Here is a 21,807-nt window from a genome sequence, read left to right as displayed (position 1 = left end):
TCAACCACTGTGCCACCAGGGAAGCCCTCCTGTTGGAGTTTTTAACTGGAGTTTTTTCGTATCTATATAGATTACTTTGGGGAGGACTGATACCCTTACAACGTTGCATCTTGCCATTCATGAACATGGTCTGGCTCTACGTTTATTCACCGCTTCTGTTGTGCACTTTATAGTTTTCTGGCCCCCATAAACCGTTTGTATATATTTCCAACCTCACTTCCTGTTCGCTTATCCCACTCTACTCTAGATGCTACTCACTGTGTTTCTGATAGGTAATGTAAACTAATGATTGTGTGTGTTTGTGTGTGTGTGTATGATGGATGATGGGCTTGTTTCCTGACCCTGACCCTAAACCTGAGTTTGATTAACCCAGACCACAGCCCTTCTCCTTCATGATTTTTGCAAGATACATATTCTTGTCCTGTCTCCTCAGTGAATCTTCAAGTCCTTCAGGGGCAGTGACTGATGTTATCTACTCTGCATCTTTCCTGTGGTACTGAGCACATTGTAATTACTCAAAAGATCTTACTGGTACATTTCCCACAATGGGGTTGCTGCACTTATCCTTCCATCCCTTCACGCCATTGAACCCTCAATCGTGACTCTCCCTTGATCTTCAAAGTTGACTTCCATACAGAAAGATGTACTTTCCCCTGGACATGTGCCTGAGCCTTTCACTTCTGCCAGTGATCCTTCTCCTCTGAGGAAGTGAGAGAAAAAGTTTTGGTTAGTAGCTGAGAATTCTTTGAGAAGAATTACGTTGGTGAGATAACCTAGTCCAGTTTTTGAAAAAGGTTTTCCCACAGAACATAAGCCTATGAGATGTTCTGGGGAAAAAAAAGATCCTGAGTTAAAAAAAAAAAAAGCAGGACGCCCTTTATACTAAATTGCCTTCTCGGAGACTGGTACCATGTTTTAAGTATATTAAAGACCCTGAAAAGTTTATGATAAAGAAAACAAATTTTGTTTAGCCCAGCACTTTTCAAACATATTTGACCATAGAATTTTTTTTCTCTTTTTAAAGAATACCTATTAACACCCACATACCTCACACTGGGAAACATTGATCTTGTTCACCCTCTGCTCTCTGGTATATATAAGGCAAACAAAGCCATCTATCCTAGACTGTCTTCTAAAGACATTTTGCTTCCACAGTAGTGTTAAAAAGCCTAGATCATGAGGAAATTTTCTCTAAGGTCTATTCCAAATCCTTCATGTTGAAGTTTTATCATCCCATCCATTCTTATATCTTCACCAGAAATAAAATGATTTTGAGTTCTGATGCAAAATCAATTGCTGTGTATTTACAGAAAGCTTACTATGTGAAAGAAAAAAAATTTAAGACATTGGCTTTGCTGGACAAAAATGTTGCAGCCATTGGTTGGAATTTCCATATTTCTCTGCTTCTATTTCTTGATATTTTTCTGCCCTTGACTTGAATAACCCTGAGTTTTCAAGAGGTGGCCACAATGTAAGGCAGAAACAAATGGAAGAAAACAGGGCAGACACATGTTGTCCCCTGAGGTACTTATTTAGAAAAGAGGAGAGCAGCAGAAAAGTGTAGGGAGGACTTGACTGGGCAGGTTGCACACTTGACGCTGAACACCCCACTAACATAGATAGCTCAGGCTTTGCTGAGCTATCACCTTCCAGAGAAGAAAAATCATATATTTAATCCCATTTTAAGGCAGCTTACAGTAAAATACGTGTATAGCAAGAGCTTAACTATAAATCATCTAGCATTATCTCTAAAAAGTAGGGTTAATTACATTAGGAATCAGACATAAGATAATTCCTGAGCATGCTATTAGCTCTGAGCTTCCTGGAAGCCAAGCAAAAATTGAACCATGACTAGTTCAATACTGCTACATATTAATGCATGTAGCCTCTGTTGTGAATATGGTAGCCCACCCTTGCCTTACTCTTCTTTTGTCTTATAATTTGGCCTGATTTCTTGAATTCAATATGCATGCTTTCCTGCCCTTTATAACATATTTGATATAAAGAAGCCAGTTAGTAACAAATAGGCAGTTTGAGGAAAGAGCTATTAATATTTATCTTGTAGCCATCAGACTCACTTCACACAGAAAAGTCTCTGGGTTAGATACGAAGTCTCAAATTCTCAAAGGTGAACGCTGCAGATCCCATTAACAAAATTATTACACCAAGCTAAAAGGTCTTTGGGATCTGTCTTCAACTTCATCCTCCATGAAATTCTGGAATGACTTTCCCTTGCCTTGTCCCTTTCCTACTGCTTCTTAGTCTGCTCCACTAACCTCATTTCCAAACAACCAGTTGTTGGATGCATGAACTAAAATGCCATAAAGAATTTGCATATTTGATTGTTTTCTCTCAAGGTTAAATGAAGAGAGCTACAATTTCTAAGAAGCCTGGTTTGACTGTGAGTCTGGCCCCCAGGCAGATTAGGCCAAGGTTTTGGCCAAGTGAAATTGGCAGTTCCCTAGAAGAAAAGACTAGCACGTTGCTCATTAGAGCTTTCTGAGCTTGCCTGTGCAATCTTTTTGCTACCCTGCAATTTCCTGTTGGTTATAAATGAAACCTTTCTAGCTGTTAATGCAGCCGGTGAGTTGAAAAAAAAAAAAAAAAGCATGTAATTAATCAAAGGAGGTTGGGGGAGATTCACTAAGCTTGAGTTATAGGGGAGAATCTGGACAAGGCACTAGGACCTAGAAGGCATCTATCCACCCTGGCAGGAATTTCTTGCTTGGAGCTCAGACAACAAAGGCATAGAGAGATTGGTTTTCTTTCTCTCAGCATCTCCACCCAACCAGCAGAAAACCGGTGAGTGGGGCTTTCCAGTGATTTTCAGGGAGAATGTAACAGATGTCAAACGGGAAAAGCACAAGGCAAAGCTCTCTCTCTCTGCCTCTCTCGGTGTGTCCTCTCTCTCTCTTTCCCTCTTGTCTCCCCCCTCTTTCTTTTTTTTTTTTTTGGCCTTATTCTATCAGATTTTTTCTAAGCCTCTACCTGGGATATTCCTTTAGAAAAGTGAGTTTGATGTTCCTTTGTTTTCACTGTGATGTTGATTTTAGAATAACAGCACCCCAGATTCTAAAGCAAAGCCAAGCGTTGCTGGCATGCCTGGGGAAATGCTTGCTACTTGTCTTGAGGAGGTGGGGTCTCTTACACTGCAGGTTGTCTGACAGAGACAATGCTGAGCTCAGCACAGGTCATGGTGACATTGGGAGAATAGAGGGAGCGAGCCTGGCAAACCTGCTAGGCACCAGTCTTTATCTCCTGTCTTCCTGGTCCCTTGCAAATATCTCAATGTGGCAGTGTGTAGCAGCTGAGCCCTGCTTGCTTTGTGAGTCCTTTTATCCCCATCTGTGCGATGCATGTTAATAGTTTGGTTCCTAGGCTGTCACTACCTTTGCTAGCGTTTGGGGCTTCTGTTGTATTTGGTTTCATATTGTGATTTTCTTTCTTTCTTTCTTTCTCTCTTTCTTTCTCTCTCTCTTTCTTTCTCTCTTTCTTTCTTCTCTCTCTCTCTTCTTTCTTTCTTTCTTTCTTTCTTTCTTTCTTTCTTTCTTTCTTTCTTTCTTTCTTCCTTCCTTCCTTCCTTCCTTCCTTCCTTTCTTTCAGCAGAAAGGGGGAAAGCAAATCTGACAGATGACCATCTTTTGCCTCAGCTAACGCACCTGGGCAATAGATAAATTTGGGATGAATTGCCTGCTGTGAGGGAAAAATGCCCCTTCATTCAGGGTAGAAGCCCAGAACAATGAAAGGTGTGCTTGCTTCTAAAGGTCCCATATGCTGTTAAAGGATTCATTTGGGAATTTTTCAACAATTAAATGATTCCATTAAGAGGTGGGGCTGCATCATTGGTGGGGGTGGGTAGAGCACATAAAGAAGGGGGGGCGGATACCAGGAGTAAAGCAGAACTAATAACTCGTTAAATAACTGATTTTTCTAATCCCTTTTTTTTTCCAGCTTATTTCTTGTGAATCTCGGATAGCTGCACCAGCTTGGTGGGGAAGGGGTTTGATGAATAGCACAAAGACTCCAGCTATTCCCTAGAGGCCGTCCCTTTAAAGGAGAATTCCAGTTTATTCTGGGGGGGAGGGGATGCACACATTAGAGTAGGAAAGAGGGTTTGGGATAAAATTAAAACACTCCCCTTCATAGTCATTTTACTAAGATGCAAAGATTGCTTCCTGAGCTAGAGATGCTAACCTTGGCTAGGTCCTTCTGTTCCCTTCAAGGGGGATTTTGTCAGGCTATGGATTCATTTACAAGCGTTAGTCATGTGGGCATGTGTGAGGATACAGATGCCAGTTTTAATGTATTTAGCCTGAAGTTACAATTTGATAGGAGCCAGTGTCAGGAAGTCCCAGGATTTTAAGCTATTTCAAAATCCCTCCCTCTCCTGTGTTTGGAACAGTGCCAGAAGTGCCTCCCTCCCCATCTCTCACCCCAGTGCCCACAGCCAGCAGCACCCCTCCAGCCCCTCCTTCTTTTCTATTAAAATCAATATTCCTGCAGGTCAGGGGCAAGCAGCAGATGGGTCACGGGCTTTTTTCAACCAGTTCTTTTCACAGGCAGCAGATTGCAGATCTGGATCTGGCTAATATTTGAATTCCTTTCTTTTTTTTTTCTCCTCCTCACCCCTTTTTCTTTGCTTCTTTTCATCCCCACCCTTTTCTCCAACACTCAGGTCTCTGAGGTTCCACCAAAATATGGAACTTGATTTTGGACATTTTGATGAAAGAGATAAGACATCCAGGAACATGAGAGGCTCACGGATGAATGGGCTGCCTAGCCCCACTCACAGCGCCCATTGTAGCTTCTACCGAACCCGAACCTTGCAGGCACTGAGCAACGAGAAGAAAGCCAAGAAGGTACGTTTCTACCGCAATGGGGACCGCTACTTCAAGGGAATTGTGTACGCTGTGTCCTCTGACCGTTTTCGCAGCTTCGACGCCTTGCTGGCTGACCTGACACGATCTCTGTCTGACAACATCAACCTGCCTCAGGGAGTGCGTTACATTTACACCATTGATGGATCCAGGAAAATCGGAAGCATGGATGAACTGGAAGAAGGTAATTCAAGGAGTGGGTGGTGGCCCTTAGTGGGAGGTGGCGCATCGTTAGTTATGGGTACATTTCATTAAAAGAAATTGGGAAATGTGTTTGTAAAAACACAAGGTTGCTGCTTAGACTTCTAATTCTAGAGGCATTGGCAGAATCATTAGCCGTTACCCTTCATGGTCTTCAGTTGCGGCTGGCGTTGAAGTGTGGCTGGCGACGATAATGCATTGTGTTTCTCTCCCAGGGTATACAAAGAAAAATCTGAATTGTGTCATTTACTCTAGAATGTGTTCATAGTTAACTCTAAATAGCACTATTGAGGCAGACCGTAAAATCATTAGGGGTATAAAATGAGGAAGGAAGATTGGTTGGGTTAACAGAGAGAAAATATTATATGCTAATATCCTTTGAACTGCTGAGAGGCTCTTTGTGAATTGCAACTCATGGAAATATGCACCCTAAAAGCTGGACTTCCTGGACGTATTCACAGAGGATTATACTTTTAGGTAAGTGGTCACTGCTCAGCTGTTGCTTCTAAAAAGCCCACTTCAGGGTGTGTCCCTAAGGCTGAGGTCATTGAGAGAAATACCCAAAAAAGCTGTAGGTATGTCTGGTATTTTAATAAAGACTATCCCTATTAGAATAGGAACTGACTCACTGTACCTAAATCTGTTTAAATCCTTGTCAGATTTTGGTTTTGCAATCGAATTTTATGACAAGATTGCTGAGAATCCTGACAACCTGTGTACCCAGCTCAAATATAGGGAAAATCCCAGCTCTTGCCAAAACTTGCCCAGCCATGAAGTCTCTTTTGTGATCATTTAGAAAAATAGATCTTGGGACATGGTCTTAATATTTTACTTTATCAAATCAAGTATTTTGAGGATGCCTCCCTACCCCACCTTTTACTGGGTGTAATATATGTGATCGGTTTAACCTGACAATACTTTAAAGGACAGCACTCAGGAGTGGTGATAATGAAAATGTTCCCCCCAAAACCTCTTCCCACGCTCCAGCCCTCCCTCCTCATTCTTTCCATTCCCCCAAGCAAAGATGAGTTTAGAACAGGCAGATCTCTCTGAAACAGCCGGCGAGGAAGGAGAAACAACACATTAAAGGACTTGGTATGGATGGGAGTGCCCCGCCTCTGCTTCACTGCTTCTAGGTTTCTTGTGTTTCTAGACAAAGGAGCATGAGGGCTTCCCTTGTACAAGACCACATTCTCGCAAGTAGCTGCTGTTTCTCAAGTCAGGTTGAGTGATTTGGGGCTAGTTACTTATAAGACAGTGTCCATATGGCTACTGGATCTGGGTCTCGGGATTCAAGTCTGAGGTTTTTCTTCAAGCTGACCTTGAGAAACAATGCTGAGGAGGCTTAGATTATTTGATCAGGTGCTGGATGGCCAGGTGGAGGTTAATCCTAGGCTTCTTCTGAACATTGAAGGATTGGCCATCCTAGCAAATATCTTAAAATAAAGGAGAGTCAGGGCAAACTTGAAGGACTTGAAGCTAGGCTGAGGGAGCTGTCCAACAGCGTAATCGATAGGGTGTGTGTCTTTTGTCACTGGAAAATCCACATCTCAGTCAAACTGGAGGGGTTTCTCTGTAAGAATTTTCATAAACAAAGCACTCTGAATCACCCAGTATGTCCTCATCGTTTCCACTAGCTGCGATCTTTTAAAGACCACGATACATGCTCGGGCAGAATTCTGAATCAAGTGACATTGTATTTGGAGCAAGGATTAGAATGTTCTTGTGTCTGATATGAGAGTGGTGTCCTGCACAGATTGCCCACTCCCCCAAATCCATTTTTTAACATGTCTTGCTCAAGGACTAGCCCTTGATATTGATTTTCCTCCCTGGATTTCTCTGTGTGTGTGTGTGTGTGTGTGTGTGTGTGTGTGTGTGTGTGTATTGGGGTGTGTGTTGTGATAATCTTAGCTCAATATAGGTAATAAATACAATTTTGAAGACTGCAGCTTCCTTTTCTCTTGATCCTTTTGAGTCCTGCTAGATTGGACTCCTCTTATCTACCACTCCCGGGTGCAGTAGTAGTACTTCCTGGTGAATTTCTGGACTATGCAGAATGTAAATAAGGCTCAGTTGCATTTATCCACAAGTCACGTACAACCACAAACTGCAGTGGCCCTCAGTGCCCTTTCAGTCCTGAGTATGGCCCATTCAGTCAAGGAAATTCTGGGGTATCTCTGGGGCAGCATTGAGAAATGTGACCAATATCCCACTACCACAGAGCCAGATGGGAAAAGGTACAGATATGAAGAGGATAAAGAAAAAGGGTCTTTTTCTCTCCTATTTTTTGTCCTTTGCAACTGTAGGAATGGAGGACAGAAGTCCTTTACTTTTTTCACCTTTGGAAGAGATTAAAAGAAAGATTTTAAAATAGTAATTCATACATGTTGCTTCCCAAGAGACTTCAAATTGAAAAAGTTTGGAGAGATCCCTGGGTGAAGAGTCAGAGGCATTGGGTTCTCATCTTAGAGGCAGAAGATTATAATAGGAAAAGAAATCTTTGGAATCTGATTTGGTTCAAATCCCAGTTCTGCCACCTGCTAGCTTGTGTGAACTCGGGGGAAACCATTTAGATTCCCTGAGCCTCAGTTGTTCATCTGTAAAGTGGGAATAACTGCTTTGAGGATTAAATAAAACAATGGATACGAAGTGTTTAGTATTCTGCCTGGCACATGATAGCATTCAATAAAGGGTGGCTGGTACTATTTGAGTCATCCTAGTTTATAGCTGGTTAAGCTACATGACTATAAGTTTGTCCTTATCATCACTGTGACTAATGTTCTCTCTTTAAAACAACGTAAAAAAAGCAACTTTATTAAGGTATAACTTGCATACTGTAAAATACATCAACTTAAGTGTACAGTTCAATGAAAGTGTACAGTTCAATGACTTTTAAAAAATTTACAAGTGGTGAGACCATCACCATAATCTAATTTTGTACCATTTCCATCACCCCAAAAAGAAACCCTGTGCCAATTAGCTGTCACTGCCCATTTCCCATATTCTCTCCAGCTCTAGGTGACAACTTATCTACCTTGTGTCTCTACAGATTTGCCTATTCTGGACATTTTATGTAAATTGAATCATACACTATATGGTCTTTTGTGACTGGCTTCTTTCACTTACAAAATGTTTCCAAGGTTTGTCCATGCTATACCATGTATCAACACTTCATTCCTTTTTTTTTTGTTTTGTTTTGTTTTTTGCGGTACGCGGGCCTCTCACTGTTGTGGCCTCTCCCGCTGCGGAGCACAGGCTCCGGACGCGCAGGCTCAGCGGCCATGGCTCACGGGCCCAGCCGCTCCGCGGCATGTGGGATCTTCCCAGACCGGGGCACGAACCCGTGTCCCCTGATTCGGCAGGCGGACTCTCAACCACTGCGCCACCAGGGAAGCCCCATTCCTTTTTTTTTTTTTTGAGGAATAATATCTCATTGTATGTATAGACCACATTTTGTATATCTACTGTAATATTCTTATCTGTAAAATGAGACTAGTAATAGCTGCCTTCTTTATCTATTAGAGTGATTGTGAGGATAAAATTAGATGATAAATATGGAAACACGTTGACAAGGTAAAACTACAGCTACAAGGTACTATTATTGTTCATGGTGTAAAAAAATAATAGTAATAAGAAAAATGGTACAGATGAACCTATTTGCAGGGCAGGAATAGAGACATAGACGTAGAGATCGGACATGTGGACACGGGGGGTGGGGAAGGGGAGGGTGGGATGAATTAGGAGATTAGGAATGACGTATATACACTACCATGCGTAAAATAGATAGCTAGTGGGAACATGCTATAAAGCACAGGGAGCTCAGCTTGGTGCTCTGTGACGACCTAGATGGGTGGGATGGGGGTGGGTGGGAGGGAGGTCCAAGAGGGAGGGGATATAGGTATACATATAGCTGATTCACTTCGTTGTACAGCAGAAACTAATACAACATTGTATAGCAATTACGCTCCAATAAAAAAAAATGATGATGCCAGTGAAGGGTTGGAATAGCCAGTGGCTCCCAAACCTGGCTGCCTCTCAGAATCTTTTAGAGCTTTAGAAAAATACCAATTCCTGGGCCACGCCCCGGATTTGTTGACTCAGAATTTTCAGGGCTAGTGCTCCAGAGCCTGTTTTCACAGATTACCCCAGGTGAGTCTTATGAGCACTTAAAGTTGGGAAGTACTAGATTAAGTGATCTTGACGGTCCCCTTCAGCTATGTACAATGGTGGGAATTCCTAGCAATACCTAAACCTTTGTTTTTGTGTTTTTTTTTTTGCGGTACGCGGGCCTCTCACTGTTGTGGCCTCTCCCGTTGCGGAGCACAGGCTCCGGACGTGCAGGCTCAGCGGCCATGGCTCACGGGCCCAGCCGCTCCGCGGCATGTGGGATCTTCCCGGACCGGGGCACGAACCCGTGTCCCCTGCATCGGCAGGCGGACTCTCAACCACTGCGCCACCAGGGAAGCCCTGTTTTTGTTTTTTGATTTGTAGATCTTAAAGGAATGATGGAGCATAGAACATACTATGTTTCCAAATGGCCACATTATTAAGTATTTAGCCTAAAATAAAATGAAATAGAAAGCAATTGGTTAATAATCTCTCTGGCCTTGTGGCACTCCTTTGTCTAATGCCTCTAGTCTATACTGTCTGCTGCTAGATACTGAAAGTATTAAGGGAACCATTTTGGACCAAAGTCAGGTTATTGATGTCAGCTTTCCCACAGCTCCTTGGGTACACGAACAGTCTTCGTGAAGCCAGACAGAATATGGCCATATATGTATTAGCTATATTCCCAGTGGGTCAGTGAATGAAATCCACCAGTGACTTTTCGTTTTGTCTTGTTTAGTCTTCCATTGGAGAATTATTCTTCCTTCATGTACTGTCTAATTCCTTCCCCACTTCCTTGTATGTAAGTACCCAGATCAATCTTAGGGGTGTCCTTTTGAGCATTATTATGCAGACCATGGGACAGAATATTTACAACTGTGACAGTCTTGTTGGAAGATCTGTATGGTGACACCAGCTATGATCCACTTTCTTTGCCATAGCCCATTTGTTCCAATGAGATGAAACCACTTTCTCACTAATTTATCCTCTAACTACTAAAGCAAGCACACTGCCAAAGAGGAGGATTTTAAGATACCTGGGAGAGTGATACATCACTAATAGACCTGATAATACAATAAACCACCATTTAATATTTTCCTTCTTGAGGGAGAAAGCCCAGGAAAAGAGGAGAAAGCCCAGGCAGAAGTGCTTTTGCACTGAGCAGCTATAAACATGTTTAATGTTTTTGAAAACGGAGCTTTCCTGAAAGTGAAGGGAGGTAGACATTAGATCATCTTGAGCCCATAGCTTGTTCCCTTCCTGCCCTTTCAGCTGTGCTTCCATGACTTCATTTCCTTGCCCCCTCGCCCTGAAGCAGATTGTCGATTCCAGCAGATTGTCACCTTGCTTGGCTCTGAAGCCAGCTTTCCTTCTAGGCTTCTAATGAGTGGGAAATGGCCCCTGGAAGCTGTGGCAGGATGGGAACCCAGCTGTGTAAAGGTGCAACACAGAACCAGGAAGCTTTGGTCGAGAGAAGCAGCACATTTGATGTCTTTCCAGTAGTACGAGGGGAGAGTCCTCAGGGGTGGGCCCCTATTTCTTTTCTTTAACATGTAAGTACCATAACAACTTTATCTCCTAGAGCCTGTTTGAGATGGAAAAGAGATGAAAATTCCTTCTTATAGACCTTAAGAGCTGGAAGGGCCTTAGATGTCACCTAGCGCAATAGCTTCAATTTGTAGACAGAAGAGCTGAGACTCAGAGATTAAATGATTTGCCTGATGTCATACAGCTTGTAAATGCCTGCCTGGGATTTAAATCCAGGTCTATCTGACTCCCCCTCAACCACCACAAACATCCTGCCCTCTGGTAGGGGATACAGATAACGGGGGAGGCATGTGTGGGAGCAGGGGGCATATGGAAAATCTCTGTACCTTCCCCTTAATTTTGCTGTGAACCTAGAGCTGCTCTAAAAAAAGATAGTCTTAAAAGATATTCTGCCCTCAGTGTGCACCAGCAGAGGCAGCAAGTGGCTTTGCTAGGTGTTATCCATGAAGCTACCACATTTGGCCTTTGACGCAACCGGAGGCCTCCTTTCAGCCAGCAGGAAATACGATCTTTGAAGCCTGGGTCCCGGGCAGTGCTCATGTTATATAATGATTATAGCTCAGTTCCAAGATGGTTGCCCTTGCCGCTGCTGCTTTTCTTTCCTTCAGCTTCTACTCTTCCTCTTTTCATCTCCTTTCTCTCCACCCTTTCTTCCTCCTTTCCCTCTTAGCTCTTTTTCTTGTTCTCTCTTTATTCCTTCAGATTAGGGTCTTAATAATAATGATAGCTGGCATTTGTCAAGTGCTTACTGTGTAGCAGACTCTGGGCTCAGCCCTGCATATCATGCGTCACCTGCTCTGAGCCTCAGAACAACCTTAAGAGGTAGGTATTGTTATCATCATCCCCACTTTGCAGACAAATAACTGAAGCCAAGGGAGGTCAGTCTGCCCAAGGGCACACAACTAGGAAATATTGGGGAACCCCATTGTGACTGACATCACATCAGCTGCTCTTTTTCCATTACTTCATATTGGGGCCAAAAGGAAAGAGAGTGGAGAGACTAAAATGTACTGTTGGAAAGTGTTCAACATAGATTTGCCTGAGAGCTGGGCCCTCTGAAAAGTTCTTGGGTGCCATATGATACTATAGCTGTCTGCCATCATGTTCATTTTCATGGGGGATGGTTAATCATACTCATAGTTCAGAGGCTTAAGAGGTTTAAGAGATGGGAGCAAAAAAAGTCCAGAGTCCTAATAGGGCTGCGCAGCTGACTCTCCAGAGGAGACTGTGGATGAGTGAAATCATAGATATATAGCCTCATACATTTGCACACCACCAGTTGTCTGACAAGAGTTTCAAAGTACATGACAGATTACGGAAAACATCTGACTCAGAGGCAGTGACCTCGTGGAAGGTGCCCGTGCATCTGGTAGAGTGCCATTTCTAGGGTATGGGGAATACTGGCTGTGAATATATGGGGGAATTGAAAGGGTCCCTTCATCCTTTAAGTCAAAAATTAAAGACCACATCCTCTAATCACTTGTGTAGGATTGGGTTAGCCAGTGGCAGCCAGAGAAATGAGGGTTTCTTTAGGCTGCGGTCTTTGATCGCCCCATCCTGGCTGTGCATGCATGCACCAGGTGCAGGAGTGAGGGCCTGTGCTCATCTACAAACCATGCCTTGGTCCCCTTGTCAAGACAGAACACTAGCAGCATCTGGGACTCAGAGCAGTGTTGGAAGCCACTTTGCAGACGTTACAAGCCACTTACCTTCCCGCTCCACACACACATATAAATGTCCTCAAAGGTGCCCTACAGAATTTCACTGAATCTTCTCTGAGCACTAACTGAGAAATTTATCAATTAACACGACTTAAAGGCTTTGGTGCTACCGCAAAGCAATCATTATGCACAGGGAGTGAATCATCAGCCCCGGGCGTTTGTGAATGTCTCTGCTCGGTTCTCCTGCTGAGACCGAAGGAAGAAGAGCCATCAGATGATAATTGTGTTTGATGCTTTCTTTGCACGGGCTCGGGTTGATTGATTGATTGATCGATTTAGCGTTATTACTGATGAGTTAAGCCTGATTCAGTCACACTGGTTTTCTGCATCTCAACCTCTGGCTGAACTTCTGTATACCTTGAGGCTAATGTGTTTCACTCAAAAAATTCAACCTTTTCCAATAGTCTCTCCCCGAGGCTGAGCCTCTCTTCCTCTTTTCTCCAGCTTCTAGTCCCAGGTGTCTAATCCCCTCCTCTTGCCTCTGGCCCCTGCATTTCTTCCACTGTACTAGTCATTTCCTCTAGCCCATGGTAAATGTGAAAATTACACTAGATCCCTCCAATCCATAAATCAGGCTGTACGGTGTATTCTCACATCTCCACCTCATTACTTGTGGCAGCCAAGGGTGAGCACTGGTGAAGATGGCCCTGAGTACACCGAGCTGGTGTGTGGCATTCAGGAAGATGGAAAGATGAGGGGTGGGTGGTGGAAACAGGGGAGAGCATTTCTCAAGCAAGAGCTAGACTTGCAGACACAAGTAATAGTGTGTGTGTGTGTGTGTGTGTGTGTGTGTGTGTGTGTCTCTACAGGTTGTTATTTAGATAGTTTCTCCACCTGGGTATGGGGGTAAAAGACACAATGATACACACATACATACATTCACCACACACGCACGTTTCACATTTTAGCATTCTACTGCTTTGCCATATACTCTGTACAAAGTACAATCGGGCTTCTGGGCAAGTTTGCACTGTATGCCCAATACACAACGTGACTTTGGTCACTTTGACTTGGAATAAAAATGTATTGATTTTGAAAGTTCTCTTCAGTTCATAATATAACAAATAGGGCTGTGAGTCCAGAAATAGGACAGGAACTTTAAGAAATAGAGACATGTTAAAAACGCTCTAGTAATGCCCCTAGACATTAACACACATCCTAGGAGTTAATGTAAACTTTTCAATTCAAATGAAATCATATCAAACTTGAGAACCCCACTTGTTAGATTATACTTAGGTATGTTCATTATCCTTGGGACCTTTAGCTTTACAGGATTTTTTCAATATTTTGCCGATGACTTGCTCTTGAATTTGAATGAGCCCAGTTGTTAGAGGGCCTAATTAGGAATTGCACATGAAGTTTGTTTTTATCACCATTTTTCCAGAAGTCCTACTTCGAGGTCAGTGTGTATTAGTTTGGTTAGAATAGTCCATATACCTGCTGTTAAACTAATCACCACTTATTTCTTCCCTTAGGGGAAAGCTATGTTTGCTCCTCAGACAACTTCTTCAAAAAGGTGGAGTACACCAAGAATGTCAATCCCAACTGGTCTGTCAATGTGAAGACATCTGCTAATATGAAAGCCCCTCAGTCCCTGGCTAGCAGCAACAGTGCCCAGGCCAGAGAGAACAAGGACTTTGTGCGCCCCAAGCTGGTGACCATCATCCGCAGTGGGGTGAAGCCTCGGAAGGCTGTGCGTGTGCTTCTGAACAAGAAGACAGCCCACTCTTTTGAGCAAGTCCTCACTGATATCACTGAAGCCATCAAACTAGAGACCGGGGTTGTCAAAAAACTCTACACTCTGGATGGAAAACAGGTAGGTGCTTCTTCCCCGGATTATACCTCTTCTCATTTGTTCTAAATGCTTGGCCGACCATCTTACACCTCGGACATCATTTCTGGTTGGGAGACTCTTCCTCTACCTCTCGTCATCCCTACCTGATATATTATGTCTCATTTGGGAGAAAGGTCTTTGCAGCAGACAAAGCAATGGACCAGGAATGTGAGGCTTTGAAATTCTATCTGTTTCTGACTTGCCAGGTAGAATGGTCACTTACAAGCTTCCTTATCTGCTAAGAAAAGATGTGTTGGAGCCTAGGTCCTACAAACTCCTTGGAATATGAATTTAGCTAGTGCATGATGCAACCTGGATCGTTCAATGTATGTGACTAGAAATGAGATTTGCCCACTCATTTCTTCTTAGATACTCTTACATTGGTATTCAGCATCCATTCTGATGAAAAGAGGTGGAAGTGACCCTCATATTCTATGACAGGAGAATACGAAGGGAAGCACTGAGGTTTCTGGTTCATTGTCTTTGCCTCACACTAGACCACATTTTTTTCTGTCTCCCTTTCCCATGTGACATAGCTGTCTTAATCTGGTTCCACTGATGGTTTGTGTGGAAAGGGACTATTTCAGGATCCTAAAATTAGCCCAAGAAAGATGGTACCATCTGTTTCTCTCCAAATCAGGTTCTTCATGTCATTGGTTATGCTACTAAAGTGCCACCTATATTAATATCTGGGAAAGAATGCAGCCAGGCGTCTCCATCAGACAGATGCACCATTCTCTTGAGCACAGGGAGCTGTAAATATATGACAAAAAATGTTCCAAGGGAATTGGAACACTGGCTGGTTTCTTTGGCTGTAAAGAGAATCCTGGTCCCTCATCAGATAAGACAAGTGTGGATTATTATCAGTCCATACTTTCTACCTCTTAAAATACCTTTGGTGTTTGAACAACTATATAGATTCTTAAAAAAAAATAGATTCACCATATCAGGATGCTGAGTGTTCAAATGCAGAACTGTGCCTCCTCCCATAATCTCTGATATATACTGTGTGCTGCAAGATTTTAAGTTTCTGGGAAAATGCAAACTCATATACGTGGTAATTTGGTTAAATGTGTGGCTTCTATCTGTTCGCCACCATTTTGTGATCTGAGAGAAACCTGGAGGTACTGGTTGTATGTGATCTGTGTTTGTTGTACCACAGCAGTGGGTTTATCTGCGATGGGAAAAGTTCTAACTCCTAAGCATCTAAGAGTATCTCTTTTTTGAGGACCAAGTGTATGATGAACAGGAGCTGTCCAGGAACAGGATTAATCATCGTAAACCTCACCTCGGAGAAGTAGGGTCTAGGAATTTTATGATCAGTGGATCTTCGAGTTGAGGGTGACCCTAACTCTAGAAGCCATGACATTTAATCTCCCTCCTATGGCAAGGATATACTCTACAATCATTTCAGTTTCATAAAACAGCCTATTTCACTGTTGAACAGCTGTGATTTTTAGAAAGATTTTTCTAACGTTAGGTATAACTCTGCTTCCCTGTACCTTCAGCCTCTTGAAGAAGTACAGGGGAAATACAAATCAAGGACGTAAGACTGGGATTTAGAAGACTTCGTTTCTAATCTGGGTATTGCCACTTACTCTGTGACGTTGGGCTAACCACGTACCTGTCCTGAGGCTCACACTTCTCCTCTGTACAAAGGGGCTAATCACACCTGCCCTACCCATGTTCACAGGATTCTCATGAAGATCGAATGAAATCACGGATATGAAAGCACTCTGTAAATCAAAACACGCAATGTAAATACATATGCATACAATTCATCATTGAGAAAATATGTAAATTGTCAGACAGTTTACATATATATTAATAAATGTTAGCACTCTTCCCCCTACTTTACCTTCATCATTCTTACCACAAATTTCCAGCATTTTGTGGGATGTACCATACCTCAGCATTCTGTGATTGTTCCTAATAATAAATAAAGGGACACCTCCGCCTCTTAGGTAAACAAGCTCCAGTCCAGTGATGGGTGGATTTTCATCCTACAGCAAGCTTTCCAACTCCTTTCAAGGATTGGTTCCCATTTCTTTGGGGAACACGTTAGGAAATGCCAGAGTATGATATGGTGTGTGTACAGACACATCAGGGAGGAGTGTTCGAGGGAGCAGGCATCACTGGCTCTGCACATACTGTTCCTTCTCTTTTTTTTTTTTTTTTTTTTTCTGGTATGCGGGCCTCTGACTGTTGTGGCCTCTCCCGTTTGCGGAGCACAGGCTCCGGACGTGCAGGCTCAGCGGCCATGGCTCACGGGCCCAGCCGCTCTGCGGCATGTGGGATCTTCCCGGACCGGGGCACGAACCAGTGTCCCCTGCATCGGCAGCTGGACTCCCAACCACTGTGCCACCAGGGAAGTCCATGTTCCTTCTCTTTAAAATGTCTCCCTTTGCCTACCCTGACCCCGGGGGTCATCTTTTAAGCCCTACCTCAAATATCATGTTATTTCTGAAAACTTCTCTGTCTCCACCATGCAAAGTTAAAGTAATCTTAACCTTTTTGTTTGTTTGTTTTTTAATGCTTAGCTCCTGATTCATGGTGGATGCTCTATAAATGTTTGTTGACATAAGGAGATTCTCACATGGCCCAGGTAGCTGTTCTGATATGTTCTGAGGAGCCCTCTGTTTTCAATGTCCCAGACACTATCCTTAGGTCTATCAGAAGACATAGGGGGGCATCCAAAGGAGTGCATATTCCACCCCGGCAGCTCCGATCTATTACTCACTTGGAAGTCACTGAGAGCAGACTTTGAAAGCAGTTTTTCCCAAAGTGTATTCTGAGAACTGTCCCCATCTCCCCACCCCCAGGAGCTCTTCATAAAAGGGTTTTGTGGTCAAATAAAGTTGTGAAATGCTGCAAATTATATGCCTTTCTTAGAGATTCACATTGCCCATTGGCACATTAAATGTTCTGAGAAGTCCTGCAGAAAGGAAACCCATTTAATTTAGACCCAGGATTTCCCAGTCTTTTTTAACCACAAACGTATGGAATACACAGATACACGCACACACGCACACATACACACACTCTCTAGGAGCACACTAGGAAATGCTGTTTACAGAATATGCTGAATGATTAGGAGCTAACTACTCTAACCTCACTGGTATGCATGGGGTAACCCACAAATCAAACATTGTTGTGTGGTTACGGCAAGGACATTAAATAACAAAATTTGGGGGTGCAAGGACAAAACCTACTAATTACAAAATAGGTGCTGAGTATACTGAAATTCGGTGCCAAATTCAAAATTTTGGAGCCCAGCCCGTCTCCCAGTTCTAGTGATGACAGCCCTAATGTTAACACCTGTCAGTCACTTTGATTACTGGTGGGTATTCTTACTGCTTGGGAATATGATCTTCCTCTGTGCAGGCTGAAGGCACATGTGTTGCAATGGCTCGGACTTGCTTGGATGAGATTCCATGCCTGTCTTTGGCTAAATGTGGCACCAGGCAGAAAGGACAAAGTATGGTCAAGGCTCTTTGTTATGGAACGTTTTTATCATGAAGTCAAGGCCATCCCTTGGTTTCAGTCTTGCTCTAACTGGATCCCAAACAGACCAAATCAAGTCGTTTTCTCCCCCGTCGTTTAAATAATGATCAGTTAAAACAGCCCAGTTGATTATACCAGATTTATTGTTGCTTCTGTTCTCACGTGTACCATTTGACTGATTGGCTTATGCTGACTGACAAGAAACCTGTGGACGTGGCTCTCATCTCTTTGTTTTTATTTTGTTCAGATGTGCTTTTGGAGCCTTTGATCTTTTCAGGGCTTATGTTTTGCTGGTACAGAAGACCAGTTTCCTCAGAGATATTTGTGGTCTGTGTAGGCAGGGAAGCTAACCATCACTAGGAGGACGAGGACCCAGTTTATTCCTCACCTCAATAAGCAATTGCTAATGGAATAAGGAGTAGTTAGTAGCGCTCTGGCTACTCCCACGGGCTGTAGTGGATTTCTAGGAGGTCAGGGAAAACACGATGAAGAGTTGGATGATGCTGCATATTGGTTCACTCTCAGGTGAAGTTGTTCTTTTGATTCCTTGGCAGCTGGAGTGATTGAAGTGTGTTGACAAAATTATCCAACTACTAATTTCTATAATCAAGTCACATATGGACCTTTATGCTTAAATATAATGGACGCATAAAAACTGGAACCCAGATTTCTGGTTCACTTGGTAGTAGTGGCTCAGTAGATACATGGTCTAGCCTTAAATTCATTTCTGTAAAGCACAGGGCATGGTGCTTCTGTTTTTTAGAGATGCAGAGCTTTAATAACAGACGTTTAGCGTTTTGGCGTCTTACACAGGGCTACAGCTGGTCCTCACACCATCCATTTTCATGCTATACTTATTGGCATCTCTATTCTCAGTTTTGCCCATATTCAGGTTCTGTGCAGAGATTCACTGTTGCCTCAAGATCCCTGCCTAAGGGATAAGTATGGCCTTTAGGATTTGTGTTAGCTTTGTTGGGCCAGTCTTCATTTGGATGAATTTATTTTGTGTTTCTGTCTATATCTTTCTAGTACTAACTACTTGAACCAGGGATTTTAGGTCTCAGAATAACAAAAGAGGTTTAAGCTGATTCCAAGATTACCCATAGCCTTGGAAGCTAGAACAGGAGTTTTAAGAAATGTTTTGAACCACAAGATGGTAGAATAGGAAAATGAGAGCATGAAGGATGTTTGAACTGCTGCTAAGTATTCCAGGAAAGACTTGCCCCTTCCATCTTGCTATACTAAATAACTGGGTGCTGGAAGCACAAAGGTAATTGCAGAAAGCACAGGAAGACAAGTTGGATCTAACCTTGGAAATGTTGAGTGCATTTCCCAAGGTGGATGTGACTTTATTTTGCTTGTGTAGCTGGTATTTCTCCATGCCCCCCACCTCTGCCCCCTTCAGCCACATCTGGTCTTACTTATACTCCCTGGCCTCCAGGTCTCCCAGAGCCATCCCCTCTCTCCTCCTAGTGTTGTGTCCTGTTAGTCAACCTTGGCTCAATCGAAAAGGCCACGTGGACATAAATTATGCCCCCAAAAGGAGGTCATTTATCATTGACCTTCGCTTGAGAAAACCAAGGCTGGAAAGGTAATGTTTGCATTACCAAAAGTTCCCCCTCCTCAACCTTCCACAGATTTGATTCCTGGAGACAGGATTTGAGACGATTGGCTTGAACATGAAGTAGAAAAGAGCAAAGAAGGGAAGCCAGGCTGGGCTCTTTGAAAGGAGGTAGTTTGCAAACTACCTTGCTATATGTAATATAGACTTCAAGATGTCTCACACTGAGGTAGATTTTATGCTTTAAAAGAAGGCTTAAGGGAATTTGCTGGTGGTCCAGCGGTTAGGACTCGACGCTTTCACTGCGGTGGCCTGGGTTTGATCCCTGGTCAGGGAATTAAGATCCTGCAAGCCACATGGCACGGCCAAAAAAAAAAAAAAAAAAGATGGAAGTGGCCAAACATCGAATATACTGTTGTTCTTCTGGAAAGAAAATACCAAGTGTAGTCTGGTGATTGGTTATTTCTTCAGTAATTTATCATCTTAGAGTTTTATTCTTTTTTTTTTTTTTTTTTTTTGCGGTACGTGGGCCTCTCACTGTTGTGACCTCTGCCGTTGCGGAGCACAGGCTCTGGACGCGCAGGCTCAGCAGCCATGGCTCACGGGCCCAGCCGCTCCGCGGCATGTGGGATCTTCCCGGACCGGGGCACGAACCCGTGTCCCCTGCATCGGCAGGTGGACTCTCAACCACTGCGCCACCAGGGAAGCCCGGAGTTTTATTCTTGATGAGATACTCTTGGCTCTGAGCAGTGATTGAGCTGGGGCTTGGTCCTTTCACTCAAAAGCTTTGGCACAGTATTCCAGTCTCCCACACTGACTAGTCTATCAATATCCAACATTAGCATATGGAAAGAGCCCTAAACTGGGATTCAAAGACCTGAGTTCTCCTCGTCACTGTGTTCTCCACTAGCTATGTGTTATGGGGGCCAATCACATCTCTTCTCTGGAGCTGTTTTTGAGATAAGTACATGACCTATAAGAGTACTTCTGGCTCCATATTGACAGAGTATTCATCTTACAGTGTTGCTTCTGTTTAGATATTTTTCACTAAGCTGCTACTCTTCTCAATGCCCTCCACCTCTCTATGCTCCTAGGATCTCCAACCTGATATAGTAATCACCTTGGTGGATATGTTGTTTTCTAGGATGGTCCCTAAAGGTATTTGCACAGTTCTTATATTCAGATCTTTCTTGACACCTGTGATGACATGACCAAAGAATATTTTCAAACTTGTAATTTTGATTTGACCGCCTTTTCTTTCCAATGTGGATGATATGAGAAGCAGAGGGTGGAGGAATCACAAAACAAGGCAAGATGAAAGCCAGCCTGCTAACTGTCAAGCATTTAACAGTGCCGTTATTAAGGTGTCTTCAACATAGTGGTGCTATTTTCAGTGCTGAAAAGAATTATTGACAATGGGAGAGGTTAGCATCAGAGCTATTTCTTGAGTAAACTGAGGAGGATCATTAAGTGGGGACTGATCCAGGGATGCAGGCGGTTCCATTAGCAACCATTGAAGTAACTGGCCTCTTGTTCTTAGTTCTTTACTTTCATCTTTCTCATTGCCATTCCCTCAAAGTGGAAGAAAATGCGTTGTCTCCAAATATAGTTTTAAAAATAGCTTCATTGAGATATAACCTCCATACCATACAATTCACCCCTTTTGTGTACAATTCAATGGCTTTTAGTATGTTCACAGAGTTGTGTATCCATCACCAGGATCAATTTTAGAAAATTTTCATCACCACGAAAAGAAACTCTGCACCCTTTAGACATCATGCTCCAATCCCCCAGTCCCCCCATTGCTAGGCAATCACTTATCTACTTTCTGTCTCTACAGATTTGCTCATTCTGGAATTCTAATGAATGAAATCATGCCATATATGGTCTATTGTGGCTGACTTCTTTATTTAGCATGTTTTCAGGGTTCATCATGTTGTAGCATAGCACTACTTCATTCCTCTTTATGGCTGAATAATATTACATTGTATGGATATACCACATTTTATTTATTTATTCATAATTTGATGGACATTTGGGTTGTTTCAACCTTTTGGCTATTAGGAATAAAGCTGCTATGAACATTCATGTTCAGATTTTTATGTGGACATATGTCTTCATTTATCTTGGGGAAATGCCTAAGAATAGTATTGCTGGGTTACATGGTATGTATATGTTTACATTTTGAGAAACTGCCAGACTATTTTCTAAAATGGCTGCACCATTTTACATCCCTACTAGCAATGTAGGAGGATTCCAGTTTCTTCACATCTTGCCAACACTTGTTATTGTCTATCTTTTTATCAGAGTCATTCTAGTGGGTATAAAATGGTATCTCATTGTGTTTTTTTTATTTGCATGTCCCTAATAACTAATGATATCAAATGTATTTTCACATGCTTATTGGATATTTGTGTATCTTCTTTGTTAAACTGTCTATTTAGATCTTTGCCA

At 42.8% G+C, this 21,807-nt stretch overlaps 1 protein-coding gene across 4 annotated transcripts in view; it reads left to right on the top strand.

Annotated features, from left to right (window-relative positions):
• The window catches only part of DCX (doublecortin), a 338,315-nt gene that overhangs the window by 214,709 nt on the left and 101,799 nt on the right, over positions 1-21,807 (top strand). For 2 of the 4 annotated variants that reach the window (XM_004281546.3, XM_004281545.3), the window contains exons 1-3: positions 98-2,802; positions 4,676-5,061; positions 13,930-14,270. In XM_004281546.3, the coding sequence (XP_004281594.1) occupies positions 4,698-5,061; positions 13,930-14,270 (705 nt within the window). In that variant the 5' untranslated portion in view covers positions 98-2,802; positions 4,676-4,697. Of the gene's footprint in view, positions 1-97; positions 2,803-4,675; positions 5,062-13,929; positions 14,271-21,807 lie in introns of those variants that run through there. The other 2 variants (XM_049704493.1, XM_049704492.1) reach the window with 1 other exon arrangement.

The sequence above is a fragment of the Orcinus orca genome, chromosome X (genome assembly GCF_937001465.1).
Source record: "Orcinus orca chromosome X, mOrcOrc1.1, whole genome shotgun sequence".
Lineage (NCBI taxonomy): Eukaryota > Metazoa > Chordata > Mammalia > Artiodactyla > Delphinidae > Orcinus > Orcinus orca.
The sequence above is the reverse complement of the archived record's forward strand: the minus strand, read 5'-3'. Positions and strand labels throughout refer to the sequence as shown.